At 59.8% G+C, this 15,227-nt stretch overlaps 1 protein-coding gene across 6 annotated transcripts in view; it reads left to right on the top strand.

Annotated features, from left to right (window-relative positions):
- The window catches only part of PACS2 (phosphofurin acidic cluster sorting protein 2), a 53,817-nt gene that overhangs the window by 17,169 nt on the left and 21,421 nt on the right, over positions 1-15,227 (top strand). For all 6 annotated transcript variants that reach the window (XM_041760197.1, XM_041760195.1, XM_041760194.1 and 3 more), the window contains exons 2-3: positions 12,418-12,505; positions 14,830-14,919. In XM_041760197.1, the coding sequence (XP_041616131.1) occupies positions 12,418-12,505; positions 14,830-14,919 (178 nt within the window). The remainder of the gene's footprint in view (positions 1-12,417; positions 12,506-14,829; positions 14,920-15,227) is intronic.

Below are 15,227 nucleotides of genomic sequence, written 5' to 3'. Positions count from 1 at the left end.
TGGAGGCGGGGACATTGCAGCTGGGGGGGATCTCAAGGAGGGTGGGGGGCTGGCTCGGGTCCTGGGCCGGTGGTGCAGGAGCTCTCAGATGGCGCTGCGCGTCGGGCCTGCCCAAGGCTGGACAGAGGCATCGCAGCAGCTGCCGGCACGCACAGGCCTGCAGGAGCCACAGGGCAGGTGATGCAGGGCCCGGTGGGCAGCAGGAGAGAACAGACGGCTTCTAGGAGATGGAGACAGTTGGGGCGGGGGGCCTGGGGCTCCCCCCGGGGTGGCCACAAAGACGCTGACCACACAGCGGAGGAAAGCTGCACCGTGGGAACTTCTCACCTTACGGCAGGACGTGCGGAAGACCAGAGTGGGCACGGGCGGTGGTGCGCACGCACGGGCCCCTGTGCCTCCTCCGGAAGCCTGGCTGAGCCAGAAAGGGCTGGAGCCCGGGAGGACCCCCGGGAGGAGGACCAGGACCCTGGGTTGGGTCAGCAGCAGGGAGAGGAGCCGAGACACAGGTGCCCGAGGCAGAGGGTGGAGCCCGGTGACCTCCGTGTCCCCCCTCTGGGCTCCACAGCCACCTGGATCCAGAGCCAGCAGAGCGAGGGGGAGCAGATGAGCAGGGGGCAGAGCTGAACAGTGAGTGCCACAGCCCTGCATCTGTGAAATGGGAACTGGAGGTGCTGGTGAAAGAATGTTCCAGAACATTCCTTCGTGAGCACCAGAACTTGATGGCAGACGGAAAGCTCTGCATGGGGCCAGACACAGCCGAGAAGGGGAGAATGGAGCAGCAACAGAGAGGAAACGGACAGAAGAGATAAGAGTCGGGGGCCCCTGCGGGAGCCCCCGCACCCCGGTAACAGACGCCGCCTGTGCCGAAGGCGGGATCCCGGGCGCCTCCTGACTGACGTGGCCATTCCTCCGTTCAGGGGAGCGGCGCGTTCTCCACACCCTTCTGCCCAGAGTTCTCTGAAGGAATGAGCAGAGGCGTCCCCGTGCAGGGCCTGGGGTGCAGGTGGGGAGACGGTCCTCCCTCCTCTTGGGGCTGTGGGACAGCTCCTCCTGGCAAACGGCTTGGATCGAAGGTTGAAGGCACAGCCCTGTGCTCCGTTGGTGGGTGCGTGACAACGCTGTGGGGAGCCTGGGGCTGCCAAGCGGAGCCCCCCCGCTCCTGGGTGTGTGTCCCGGAGGGCCTGGCAGTGGGGTCTCGACATCCACTCCTACCTCGTGGCAGCACAAGTCCCAGGGGCCGTGGAGGCAGCCCCGGGGTCTGTTAGAGGGCACGTGGCCAAACAGAAGTCTGTCCCTAAAGGGGAGCATCATCCCACTGTAAAAGAGCAGAAGGCCTGACCCCTGCTCCCACAGGGGCGAGCCGTGAGGACCGGGCCCTGGGTGACCTCAGCCCATCACAGGACCGAGCGCGCGTGGTGCGCTCACCTGAGGAGCCTCATCCATGCAGCGGACGGGCCGGGGAGTGAGTGTGGATGGGGCCGGGGCTTCAGCTTGACGGGGTGAGAAGGTTCTAGAGATGGATGGTGGCGAAGGGCATGCAACACCGTCCATGTGCTCAGTGCCCCTGAGCTGTGTGTCTTAAAATGGTGAATTTGGGCAGCCCGGGTGGCCCAGCGGTTCAGCGCCTGCCTGCGGCCCAGGGCCTGATCCTGGAGACCCGGGATCGAGTCCCATGTCAGGCTTCCTGCATGGAGCCTGCTTCTCCCTCTGCCTGTGCCTGTGCCTCTCTCTCTCTCTCTCTGTTCTCATGAATATATAAATAAAATCTTTTAAAAAATAAATTAATAAAAAATAAAAATGGTGAATTTTATATTATGTGTATTTTACCACAATAAAAACAGCTGGGCATGGCCAAACTGTCCCAAAATAAGACGATGGAGATGAACACTCGTGGGGAGGCGAGGGGAGTTAAAACCAGGAGCCGTGGTGTTCAGCAGCGCTGAGCCTCGCCGTCTGCTGGGCTCCTGCTGGGTGAGGTATGGTCTCTAAAGGCCTCCCGATGGGGCTGGACTTCTGTCCCTCCACCTCCTGAAGCCTGAGGGTCCCTGGTAGTGCCCCAACCGGACCCACCCTCGCAGGACCCACCTCCCCCCCGCTGCATGTGAGCACCCACTGCTGTCTAGACTCTGGGGGGTTTGGTGGCTTAAAGGAGGTGCCCACCCCCGCTCTGCTGTGACACCCAGCTGCTTCCTTGGCTGCCACGTGCGTACCCATCTCTGGTTGCTGTTGTACGAGGGGATGTGGGGGGTCAGTCTCTCCTGTGCTGCTTCTAGCTTTGTCTCCCCTTCGGGGGTTCTGCTCCCCAAGCATGGACTGCAGCTTTCAGGGGTGGGTCGGCCAAGGTCTTTGTTTTGGGACACGGCACGGGTGCTGGCGGGGTCTCTGGAGGCAGGACTGGGCCGTGGGGGACCTGCCACGGGGCCTGCCTGTGGGTGCCCAGGTCGGGCCGCAGGGAGGGGTGGGTAGATGTCCTGCCCGCAGCCCCTAGAGGGCTTTACCCACAAGACACTGGGGTGGAAATGGAAATGCCTTGTAGCCCTTGTGTGCAGACATTTGTGCAAAACCAGGTTTCTGTGAGCTTTCTGAAACGTCACCTACTCTGCAACCACAAACACTGGGGGGCTTCAGGATACTGTTGCTCCCGACGGCCCTTGTGTCACCGCCCTGGGGGAGCCACATGGCTTTTTGCTGCCTTCTCCCCGCTGGGCTCCCCAGGACACCTGCCCTGCAGCTGTGTGTCCCGGCCCCTGTGGCCCACTCTCCCTTTTGCAGGGTGCCCCCCTGCCGCCGACCTCCCCCTTGGCCTGCTGTCCCAGGGTCCTAGGGCTCAGTTCATACCCACCCCTCACCCCAGTCTCACATTTGGCTTGGCCTCTGCCCTCCAGGTCCCCTGCCTTTGCCAGTACAGATCGCCCTCGGAAGTCCCCGCTGCCATGGTGCCAGCTCCTTCCTGTCCTTCCTTCCACCCTTGCCCCCGGTGCTGTCCCCTCCGACCCTCCAGACGCTGGCCCTCTCTGCGGCAGCCCGGGGCACCAGGCCAGGAGCTCGATCTTGTTGGCATCCTGGTTCTCCAGGCCAGGAGCTCGATCTTGTTGGCATCCTGTTCTCAGGACCACTGACCAGAGAACGCACGGAAGCCACAGCACCCAGAGCTGGCATGGGACAGACAGAGACCAGGGCCAGGGGCTTGGCCTCCTCCTCAGCCCAACGACAGCCCGGCCCGGGCATCCCGTTGTCCTGGGCCGTGGGCGCTCCTGCTGCCCATCAGGCACTCCTTGGCCCCTGCTCTGCAGGGTCTTGGGGACAGGTGGCTGTCCCTGTGCGTCCCTTGATGTGTGTGGAGGTCGTGTAGGCCGGCTCTTCCTGCACAGCGGGAACCAGAGACGTTGACGATCGACATGTGTGCCCAGGCATCAAAGGCCCCTCGCACCCGGAGATCCAGGCACTGCCTTCCCAGGACAGAGGCGTCTCCTGTGATCTGCCCCCCGACACCAAGGATGACATGTGACGAGACAGCTTCATCAGGTGCTGGGGAGGTGGTGCTGCCGTGTGGCCTTGCAGAGCCAGGCCAGCTGCCTTGGGAAGGCCGTCAGACAAGGTCCCCGGGACGGTGCACACCCTCGCTTGGACAAATGCAGGGGAGATCTTGGTCCCACTTGCATGAAGAGGGGCCAGGGCTGGCCGGCGGGGCTCTTCCTAAGCCCCGAGGTGGCGAGGAGGTGGGCCAGCACGTCGAGTCCAAGCCAGCGTCCGTCCTGAGCACCGACACACCTCGTTGTCTGCGCAGGTATTGGCGACCGAGTGAGTGCTCCGTCACAGGCACGTCATCCAGCGCAGGTCCGACAAAGGACGGTATAAAAAGAGAGAGAAACAGATAATGTAGAGCGAAACGTAATGAAATAGAAACAGTGTTGACTGTTAACAGCCCGACGTCCCTGCTGGGGAAGGGTGACGGGCAGCCACTGGGGACGGTGGCGAAGAGGAAGAGAGACGCACGGCAAACATTGCAGGGAGGACGGTCGCGGAGAAGTCGAAGATCCCGATGCACAGCGTCCTCGGTTGCTATGAGACTTGACAGGATAATTTTGTGAGATTATGAATCACTGACTTAGTGCAAGAGAAGATGCGAATCACACTACAATCACGTTACATTAAAACCTCCTCTTCCCCAAACAGCCTCAGATGGTTTTAATTGCCGAATGTTACCAGATCTTTGAGGAATAAGCCCTATATCCTATGAAGTGCTGCAGAGATCGGAGAGAGGCTAAGAGTAGGGGTGAAGGTGTGCGCTTTGTCAGGGCAGTAGGGTCGTGAGAGCAGGAGGGCTGCGGGGTCGCCTGCAGTAACCAATCTGAAAATAAAACAGTCTCTTCCTAGCCAGCGAGGACCCAGTGAACCCAGGACACCAGAGATGCCACGAGGAGGTGTCTAGCACTTGTTCCGGGACGCGGAATGCTGAGTGAGGGGTGCAGAGACCCCGCTCCCGCTCAACCCAGGTCAGGTGCACGAGGCCACAGGCGGGGAAGGGACCTGGCAAGTGGACGCTGCAGTTTATGTGGAACAGGCAAGTGGCTTTAAAGAAAAGTGACGTGTGTCTGTGTTGAAGGGAGTAACCTTCCTTAGCAGATCACTGGGTTTTTTCAAAAAGATTTTATTTTTTTTATTCATGAGAGAGAGAGGCAGAGACACAGGCAGAGGGAGAAGCAGGCTCCATGCAGGGAGCCCGACGTGGGACTCGATCCCGGGTCTCCAGGATCAGGCCCTGGGCCACCCAGGCGTCCCCAGCTGTTTGTTTAAGCCACACCAACTAAAGCCATATGAAATGGGCACACGTGACCGCGGCGTCCTTGAGAGGACAGGGGCGCTCCGGAGGAAGGGGTTGGGGATGCTGGGCCCCCACGGAGGGAGCAGCTGTCACGTGGGTGTCTCCACACGCAGGGCGCCCCGGGTGCGCGAGTGGCCGTGCTGTGAGAAGCACAGGTGGCGCCCTGGGGGGGGGGAGCTTAAAGGATAGAGGACCCCGAGGCATAATCACGGAAGACGGTGTCCTGTAAACACCTTAGAAGCGCCTCCTTGTGACAGCCAGGGGGTGGCACCGGCCTCGCACATCTCCGGCGCTGAGGAGTCCTGGACAGCCGGCCTGAGTCCAGGAGGAAGACGGGCCGCCCCCACCCCACGCGGCCCCGGCAGCAGGTGCGAAGGGAAGGCGCCGCGAGCCTCACCACGCCAGATGCCCCAGACCCAAAGGGTGTTGGTGACTGTCCTGGGCTCACTGTGTCCCCCGCAGGTTCACGTGAATTCCTAACCCCAGAGGGGCCTCCCAAGGTGTGTTTGGGGGCTGGAGGCTTTCAGAGGCCTTCAAGTTGAAATGATGAGACATTCGTCAGGAGATTTAGAGGAATAGGCCGTAGGGTGGGTCCTGATGCAGTATGACTCGCGTCCTAGTAGGAAGAGGAAGCAGCAGGGGTGCGCAGAGGGAAGGCCCCTGAAGAGCGAGGGCCGGGCACGGCCCACCTCTGGCAGCGGCCCCAGGAACCGCCGGGACCGCGTGGGAGCCAGCACTCCTCTGGGCCAGTGGGGTGCACGGCGGGACCCTGCCCGGAGCGGGCTCGGAGCGCGCAGAGCTGGAACCCGCACCCCTGCCCCGGGGGCCCCCGCCCCTCCGCCGGCTCCCACCACGCGGCAGGTGCGGCCCAGAGCGTCCCGTGGCGTCTGACGGCTGGCAGCAGCCTGAACGGCCGCCGGCACAGGGTGGAAGAGGACCGGCTGGCAGGGCCGTGCCCACCTCGTACGGAAGGGACATGTCTTGGATGCACAGGCAGGCGACCTGAGCCGTGTGCCCCCCCAAAGCCAGTGTGCGCAGCCGCGTGTGGCACAGGCGATGGCGCCCTAAGCGAGCCCAGACCCAAGCCACCCGGGCTGGGGGACCGTGCAGGTGTTTGTGGGCTGGGGCCAGTGCCTGGTGGCCACATGCAGGCCCCAGGTGGCTGCCGGGCCCTGCCACCAGCCTGGAGCAGGGAGCCAGCGAGGGGCGAGCCGCACATCACCTCCACTCGGGGGCCTCGCCCAGGCAAGCCTGTGGCCTCTGACGGGGAAGCAGACCCCCGGTGACACAGGGGAGGCCTGAGTTTGGGGACAGCGGGTGGTCTCCTGGAAGGCGACTCCTCCAGACGGTGGCTCCTGCGGAGGGAAGGAGGGCGGGGAGGGCACGTGGTGAATGTCTACGGTTCTGGTCCCAATTTCTTTTTTTTTCTTTTTTTTTTTTTTAAGATTTTAAGATTTTATTTATGAGACATACACAGAGAGGGGGGCGGCGATGGCAGGCTCCATGCAGGGAGCCCGATGCGGGACTCGATCCTGGACCCCGGGATCACGCCCTGGGCCGAAGGCAGATGCTCAACCTCTGAGCCACCCAAGTGTCCCTGGTCCCCATTTCTTTAAAAAGATCTGAAGCCCCTACAGAGAGCATTTGTTACTTCTGGTTGTCGGATTCGTGGGTTTGGGGGCGGGAGTCTCGGAGACTTTTCCGTAGGCCCCATACTTCTCTCTCAGAAAACCAGGACGCGTGCTTCTCCAGGGTGAGGTATGGAGTTGGCTTTCCAGTCCTTTGAGCACCATCCTCCGAGAGGAAGGAGAGCACGCGGCGTGGGGCCAGTGCCCCTTGGACAGGATATTGGGTTTTTTGCCCATTGGGGGGATTGTTTCATCCTGACAGTGTGTCTAAGATACGCTTGGCTTCCTTTTTTGTTCCTGCTGAGTCCAGGACAATTGCAGGGCGTCTTACACAGTAACAGCCCGGCTTCGTGATGAATCATCGTTTGTGCGGTGTTTTTAGTGTATTTGCTCATGATTTCCTTTAGGGCCAAGTATTATGCAATAAATCCCGTCTTTGGCTATAATCTATACTCCAGCCCTCAGGCCTTTCTCTCAGAACCAGTCTTGTATAAAAACAAATAATGTGTGTTCTGTTTGGCTCCATTTCTGTATGCAAATGATTCTTTTTATGCTTTTAATGTTGTTTGCACAAGTAGCATCAGCTTGAATAGGTCTTAGAATTAAAAAAGAAAAAGAAAGAAGAGAATCCAAATGGCTTGTAGGTATTTCTCCCGCCATATGGGGACGTGACTCCGGAGAAGTAAGCGGGTCAGTGGCCCCTGCCCAGCCGAACGACTTGTCTAGAAGCAGCCTGAGAAGCAAGAGACACCATCCCGAGGAAGGGCTGGGCAGGTATTCCTCATAATTAGTTGATTCGAAGCAGGTTCCAGACAGGCCTCCTGTTTGCAATTAGCTGATACATCCCTTAGGTCTTGTGGCTTTTTTTAACTTTTGAAAAATTACTTTCTAAAGATTTTATTTATTTATTCATGAAAGACACACAGAGAGAGGCAGAGACACAGGCAGAGGGAGAAACAGGCTCCCCACAGGGAGCCCGACGTGGGACTCGATCCCGGGACCCCGGATCATGACCGGGATCTCGATCCCGGGACTCCGGGGTCATACCCCGGGCTGAAGGTGGCACTAAACCACTGAGCCACCCAGTGGTCCCCTCTTATCCTATTGTTGAGTTTTGAGGGCTCTTTATATATTCTGGATCAAACTCTTTGTCAGATACTCAGTTGGCCGGTAGTTTCTCCCAGCCTTAGCTTCTCTGCCTTCTTTCACAAAATTTTAATGAAGTCCAGTTTGCAGACTTCCTGTTTCTGTTCCTTGCCTCCTGCCTTCACCCCATGAGCACCGCCCTGAGTACTGCGTGTCCACACAAGTCTGGACGGCCCCCGCCATCCTTGGTTCTCCTTTTCAAAGTCCTTTTGATTATCCTAGTTCCTTTGCCATCCCATATAAACTTAAAAACCAGCTTGTTGATCTCTACAAAAGAGATGTGCTGGGATTTCACGGGAGTGAAACCTGTCGATCTGGTCTGGGAGCACCGATGCCCATGCAGCGGCTTGCCTCTCCCCCTGCTCAGCCTTTTGCTGGCTCCTTTCATTAGCTTCCAGATCCTGCGCTGGTCTTGTTAGATTTAGGTATTTTCTTTCCGTTTTGGAGTTCCTATAAATGGCAGCGTTTAAAAAAACCTGACTTCTAATCTTTTGTTGCTCGTATGTAGGAACGGGACTACTTTTTACGTGTTAAATTTGTATCACATGGTCTTGCTAAAAATAAATTCCTTAGTTCTGGGGATTTGCTTTCACATTTTTCCACATTAGTTGGGGTTGTCTGCCTAAACTGTTGTTTTGTCTGCAAAGAAGAGCTCTGTTTTTTCCTTTTCGATCTTTGTGCCTTTTATTTCCTTTTCTTGCTTTATTGCATAGGGCAGGCCTTCAGCTCTGTGCCCCAGCAAAGGGGTGTGAGGGTGTGGCTTTGCCTCCCGGGCGCAGGGGGTGTTCCATCCTGCCGCCAGTGTGATGTTGGCCATTCAGGTCGTTCCCTTCTGGCCCTGGTTCACCAAGAGTTTTAATCACAAATGGAATTGAATTTTGTCCAGTTTTAATCATCTGAGGAGATTTCATGATTTTTTAAATTTAGTCTGTTGCTGGGATGAATTACACTGATTGGTTTCAAATGTTGACCAGCTTTCCATTCCTGGAACAAACCTCACTTGGTCATAGTGTATCACTCATCCCTTTTTATGTATGATAAACTCAGTTTGCTGTTATTTTGTGGAAGGTCTTTATGTCTATGTTCATAGAAGGATATTGGTTTGTAGTTTTTGTTTTTGTATGTTTTTGTCTGGTGATGGTATCAGGATATATATATTTTTTTCTTTTTTTTTGGTATCAGGGTAATTCCTGATCTCATGAAATGAGTTGAGAAATATTCCTTCCTTTTCTGTTTTTCTGGAAGATATTGTGTTGAATCGTTGTTGTTTCATCCTTCAATATCTGGTTAAATCCACCTGGAGTTTTCTCTTTCAGGTTTTTTTTTTTTTTTTAAAGATTTTATTTATTCATGAGAGACACACAGAGAGAGGCAGAGACACAGGCTGAGGGAGAAGTAGGCTCCATGCAGGGAGCCCGATGCGGGACTCGATCCTGGGACCCCGGATCATGACCTGAGCCAAAGGCAGACGCTCCACCACTGAGCCACCCAGGAGTCCGTCTTTTTCAGGTTTTAAACTACTAATTCAATTATTTCGGTAGATTAGGCTGTTGAGATGATCTGTTTATCCTGGAGAGCCTGGCAGGTTGTGGCCTCAGGGCGCTGTGACATGTCAGTACATATGGTTGTGGTGTGTCCAAGCCCTGCACCTGTCTGTAGTCTCGCCCCTGGGAGACCTGTGTGATCTTCCTCCTTCCCTTCCTGATGCTCGTGATTTTGTTCTCTCTCCTTTTTTTCTCTGTTGGACTAGAGCTCTTATCACTTTTATTGCTCATCCCAAAGAACAAGTTTTTTAATACTTTATATTTTATTTCTTTTTTTTAAAAGATTTTATTTATTTATTCATGAGAGACACAGAGAGAGAGAGGCAGAGACACAGAGAGAGGCAGAGACACAGGCAGAGGGAGAAGCAGGCTCCACGCAGGGAGCCCAACGTGGGACTCGATCATGGGTCTCTAGGATCACGCCCTGGGCTGAAGGCGACGCTAAACCTCTGAGCCACCGGGGCTGCCCGTTTTTTATTTCTTTGTTGTTTTTCTATCTTCAGTTTCATGGTTTCTGCTTTTGTCTTGGTGACTCCCTCGCTCCACTGACGCTGGGTTCGGTTTGCTGTGCTCCTGACGTCTCGAGGTAAAGCTCGGACTGTGCACTCGAGGCCTTTCCTACCTTCTGGCGTGAGCGTGCACAGTAACAGCTTTGGCTGCCTCCCCCGGGCTCAATTCGTATCTGCTTGATTGGCACAAAGTATTTCTGGATCCTTTGAGCCTTCCTCCTGGGCCCGTGTGCCGCTCACTGTCCGAGCGCTTGGCATTCCGGCCACCTGTCTACTATTGATTCCTTTTTGTTTGTTCTCAGTGGGCTCCACACCCAGCGTGGGGCTTGAACTCATGACCCCGAGATCAGGAGTCACCTGCTTTACCGCCGAGCCACCAGGTGCCCTCTAGTATTGATTTCTGGTCGAGTCCACGATTGCAGTTGTTCGAAGCTGGTGCTCCTCTGGGGCTGAGACGTGGCCCGCACTGACGGACGCTCGCCCCTGTGCCCCACCTCCTTCTCCGTGCTCTTTCCTTCGCAATTTGTTTCCTGCTGAGTCGGGGTGGCCTGATGGGCAGAGCGAGCTGGGCCTCGCCTCGGTGCCCGCGTGTCAGGGACTGTCAGGGACACGTCCCGAGTCAGGTGCCCCGCTGCCTGGGGAAGCCCTCGTGTCCATCTCCTGGCTCCCCGGGCTCAGTCCAGCGCACATGCTGTCACCATCATCCTCCGAGTGGCCCTGAGTGCTGCATTGTGACAGGCCGGCCGCGGGCCCAGGATGGGAGTGGGTGGTTTGTGCCGGTCTTCGTTTATAAAGGTGACTGAGTGACGGTGCAGAGAGTTGTTCACCGTCCCCTGTCCATAAGGCCAAGGGGAGGCACCAGGGAGAGTCCCAACCCGAGCCTGTCCTGGGGTTTCCACGGGCAAGGCACAGCATAGGGCAAACAGCTTAGGGTTGGCTGGTTGGGATCATTCTGGTGGACCTTGAGGTCCCAAGGGCTGTCCCTACTTGTCTGCTACCTGGCCTGGGTGTGTAGGGCAGGGGGATATTAGGTTGGTGTTGAGGGTTGGATAATGAGGGTTTCAGACTATGGGCTCCCGATCCAGGGGAGATGTAAGCAGTCCTGGCTGCCGGTTGGCCCTATAAATAATGGAGGTCAAATAGACAAATACAGAATCTAGTAAAACACATTCATCGTCATGCCCCGAATGGCAGTGGGGTCTCTGTGCCGTGCCCAGGATGGTGGTGGGGTCTCCACAGAAAGTGTAGGATGGTGCCGGGTGTCTCTGCTCCATGGGTGGCTGGCAAGTGCTCAGGGAGCCCGTGAAACGTTCCAAGGCCATACAGCTGACCAGACGTATCGAGACCTGAGCTCCCTGGCCTCACCCCGTCACTCCCTGCCGCCTGGATGCAGACATGTGAGGTGATGGGCCCGGGCCTTCCTTCTGGTGCACGTGACCCCATGCCTCCTCTGAGGCAGACCGAGTGGGGAGTCCTGATGTCAGTGGATGGGCCACCCCCGTCCTGGCCATGTCAGCATCTGTCCTGCTGCTTGGGGTTCAGATGCATACTTTGGGGACTGACAGCCCAGGTGGGCATGGAGAGTCTGGGTTTCCCAGACAGGACAGGTGTATGGCGACTTGAAGCTGTGCGGGCGTCAGTGCACGTGTGGGTGGTGCGTGGCCCCGGGCCTGTGAGCAGCAGGCTGGCACCGGAGTGGGAAAGCGAGCCGGGCTTCCAGGGGCCGTGTTACACCCCACATGCCCCGAGCTGCCCCGCCTGGGCTCTAGGTGGGCTCCTCTGGGGGCTGCCACGGCTCTGCTGCCCCCAGGAAGGAGCCTTCGTGCAGCTGAGGTCCTGTGTGCTGCGTTTGCAAGGCAGGCGCTGCAGCCACAGCGAAGGGGAAGGTGCCCCACGGAGCTCGGGGGACACAGTGTGGGCATGTCCCCAGGCCTTCCCCCGGCAGGGCCCACACGCCCCGCCTCCACCCTCCACTCAGAGTGGTGACCCGGCAGTGTGAGGGCCCAGGGGAAGCTCCCCAGGGTGGGAACTCGGGCGCTGGGGGCAGGGGTGTGCACAGGGCTGAGGGAGGTGGTGGTGGTGTCTCCAGGGGCCCTGCGGGGCGGCGGGCAGGGCAGGTGGGGGCCATGGACCTGAGACCCAGGCACCCGTGTGGGGACAGGGTGGAGGTGAGTGGGTCGGGCCTGGGGCGGGGCTGGCAGAGGCCTGTGCTCTGGAAGCTGAGGTGAGGCTCCGAGGCTGGCACCTGGTCCCTCAGGGCATTTGGTCTCTGGGTGCTGCTGGTCCCTGTGGGGTCCTGGTCCCTGGGTGCTCTTGGTCCCTGAGTGCTCCTGGTCCCTGTGGGGTCCTGGCCTCTGGGTGCTCCTGGTCCCTGGGTGGTCCTGGCCTCTGGGTGCTCCTGGTCCCTGGGTGGTCCTGGCCTCTGGGTGGTCCTGGTCCCTGGGGGCTCCTGGTCCCTGGATGCTCCTGGTTTCTGGGTTCTCCTGGTCCCTGGGGGCTCCTCATCTCTGGGGGCACCTGGTCCTTCGGGATATTTGGTCCCGGGGGTGCCTGGTCCCTGGGGGCGCCTGGTCTGTGTGCCCTTCTCTTGTTGCCCATAGGCCTGTGTAGACCCGCCTCCTGCAGCGTGGCCCTAGTGCTTGCCAAGGGTCGCTGGGAGGTGTGATGGCCACATCTGAGGCGGGAGCTCCCGAGGGCAGGGCCTTCCTAGGGCTCCAGGTGTGGGAGGGAGCCGTCCCTGCTAAGCAGGCCTTTGCCCTTTGCAGGTTGTGCAGCCTGACCCTGAAGAAGCTGGTGGTCTTCAAGGAGCTGGAGAAGGAGCTCATCTCGGTGGTGATTGCCGTCAAGATGCAGGTGAGGGTCCCCCTGCCACCGTCCCAGGGGCTGACATGCCGGGCGCCCGTGCTGCCTCGGAGTGGGAGTGGGCACGGGCACAGCTGCGCCGCCAGCCTTACCGTGCAAGGAGCCAGGGCTCCCGCCTCTGCTGTGCTCTGGCGGGGCTGGACTGGCCCAGACCCAGGGCGCGGTCCTGCCCCCGTCAAGGGCAGGCAGCCCCGTGTTCAGGAGCGTGGAGGGAACGGAGTGTGTGTAGGTCGCCTGCAGACGGGCCTTCCTGGGGCAGAACTGAGGCGCGGGCCTGCCCGGCCACCCCCGGTGCATGCAGTGGACTGGACGCTGGCCCTTTGCCACCAGCCTCTGACCCAGGCCCGGCCCAGCCCCGCTCCGCTCCCCTCCCTGGTCCTCACAGGTTCCTGCCTCGGCACAGATAGCAGTGTGTCCGGGGGGACCTGACTCACAGCCGCCCCGGCCCCCCGCACGGCCTTTGCCCAGCACCCCGCCACCGTGGGGAGGGCTCCTGCTGGCCGTGTGCTTCCTCGACCTTCTCAGGGCCACCAGATCCAGGTCTGCTCCGCCATCAGGAGGTGGCTCCCAGCCCTTGGCTGCTCGTGGGGTGCCGCCTGTGGCCCTGTGCTCAAGGGCTCCCCCACAGGTTTGGGATGCAGTCGGCAGGCCTCTCCCCCAGTGCTGCGTCACGGGCGCTGGCTGCCCCTGGTGTGGCCCCCACAGCTGAGCCACAGGAGGGGCCGGGCCTCAGGTCCCCAGACCGTCCACCCCACAGGACAGACTCCTGCCTCGCCCTCAGTCCCAGGCTCTGGAGCCCACGTTCCCGGACTGCGGGGCTGCCCGGGGCCCCGAGTGCAGGGTCACAGGGCCTGTGGCGGGCCTCCAGGAGCAGCCTGACCTCTGCGCCGGCCTGGGCTCCCCCCCCCCCCCAGGAGAGCTCAGGGAGGCGTGAGCCCCGCTGTTAGTGACCCTGTCAGTCGCCAGCATCTTTCATGTAAAGACCCAAAGATCCTTTTCCTCATGGAAGATGCTGTCGTAACTTCTCCTTAAAGCCAGGTGTGCAGGCTGCGTGCCGGGGCCACGGCACCCGCCCCACGGGGACCCAGCATGCCCGAGGCCACCTGTAGCTCGCGCCGGCTCTGGGCCTCCTGGCAGGGAGGGGCCCGGGCCTCCCCGGGCTCTGGGGCAGGTGCAGCTGGGCCGCCCCTGACCTCACGCATGAGCGGCCCATCCGCACTCGGGCCCCATCCTCGACGGCCCCCGACCCCGCCATCTCTGGGACGCAGGCTCGGGGTCCCACCTCACCTTTGCCGCCTGCCCGCGGGTCCTCCGAGGCAAGCACTCCACGACGGGACCTGGTGTGGACGAGGTCGGGGGGACGCGGCCAGAGGGCCTGGGAGAGCCCAGGACCCCACACGGGGCACTGCGTGGTGCCACACGGGCTGGGAGCAGCCCACAGCGTGAGGCCCAGGGGAGGCGCCCCATCCCTGTGCCCGGGACCCTGCCGGCCGTTGGCATGGGTCTGCGACCCCCGGCCCCGCACCCCGCTCTGGCCCCGCAGCTCTGCTCCCTCATGTGGGTCAGGCCTGCAGAAGCCCCCCACCGGCGCCTTGGAAGCTGCTCTGAATCCGATGGAGGTCGGCGCCCCCCACGCAAGGGGCCTCGTGCTGTCTGGGCACGTGGGACAGCGTCTGTGAAACAGGCCCGTGGGGAGCGTCTTCGACCTGTTGGGGGTTATTTTGGTGGAGGATTAGAGGTGGGGAGCTGCACGTTTATCCCCGGTGGCCACCCACGCACCCGGGCTGCTCAGGGCGTCGCCCCTCCTGGGCACCTGCGGGCTCGTCGTGCCACAGCACGTGTGTCATATATGCATCTGAGTGTCCTCGGGCGCGTTTCTAGGGCCTCGTCTCCGGCCCGCGACTCAGCAGCCACCCTGTCATCATCACACCTCTGGCCACCTTTGCTCCCCGGGGAGGCAGCTGCCTCCACCCGTCCACATTCTCAGACACGCTTGGCGTCTCGCATGCCGGTTCTTCCAGGCATTAGGGCTCCCCCACCCCAGCCCTGTCCCGTGACCCCCACCCCACTGCTGCATATTCGGTGGTTACATTAAATGTAGCAGTGACCAGTCTTGATCATCCAGGGGAAGGACTTGGAGGGTCACGGGACGAGGACATTTTCAGGCTCTTGACATATCTCCCCAGCGGTGCCTTTGGGGATCCGTGAGCTTCCTCCTCCCACCCCCTGATGTGCGGCTGCACCTGTGAGTTTTAGGGGAGCGGGTTTCCCCGCAAGGTGCCCCCCTGAGAACCGAAGGTCTCCTTCTGTCCCAGGGCTCCAAGCGGATCCTGCGGTCGCATGAGATTGTGCTGCCCCCCAGTGGACAAGTGGAGACCGACCTGGCGCTGACCTTCTCGCTGCAGGTGGGTCTGGCACGCGGGGGGCGGGGGCAGCAGCCGCCTTGCGCGGGTGTCCCCCCGGGTCCTGCTTTACTCCTGAGGGCTAGAGATGGGGCAGCCTTGTGAGCTCCAGATTTCCCTACCGTCCCGCGCTGAAGGGTGTGGTGAGCCCCAAACGCACTCTCCAGAGGCCATTTGGGGGCACCTGGCTGGCTCAGAGCATGTGACACACGATCCCAGGGTCATGACTTCGAGCCCCACGTTGGGTGTAGAGATGACTTAAATAAATAAATAATCTAAATAAACTTAAAAAAAAAAGACCATTTCATTCC

This window comes from Vulpes lagopus, chromosome 6, assembly GCF_018345385.1.
Source record: "Vulpes lagopus strain Blue_001 chromosome 6, ASM1834538v1, whole genome shotgun sequence".
Lineage (NCBI taxonomy): Eukaryota > Metazoa > Chordata > Mammalia > Carnivora > Canidae > Vulpes > Vulpes lagopus.
The sequence above is the reverse complement of the archived record's forward strand: the minus strand, read 5'-3'. Positions and strand labels throughout refer to the sequence as shown.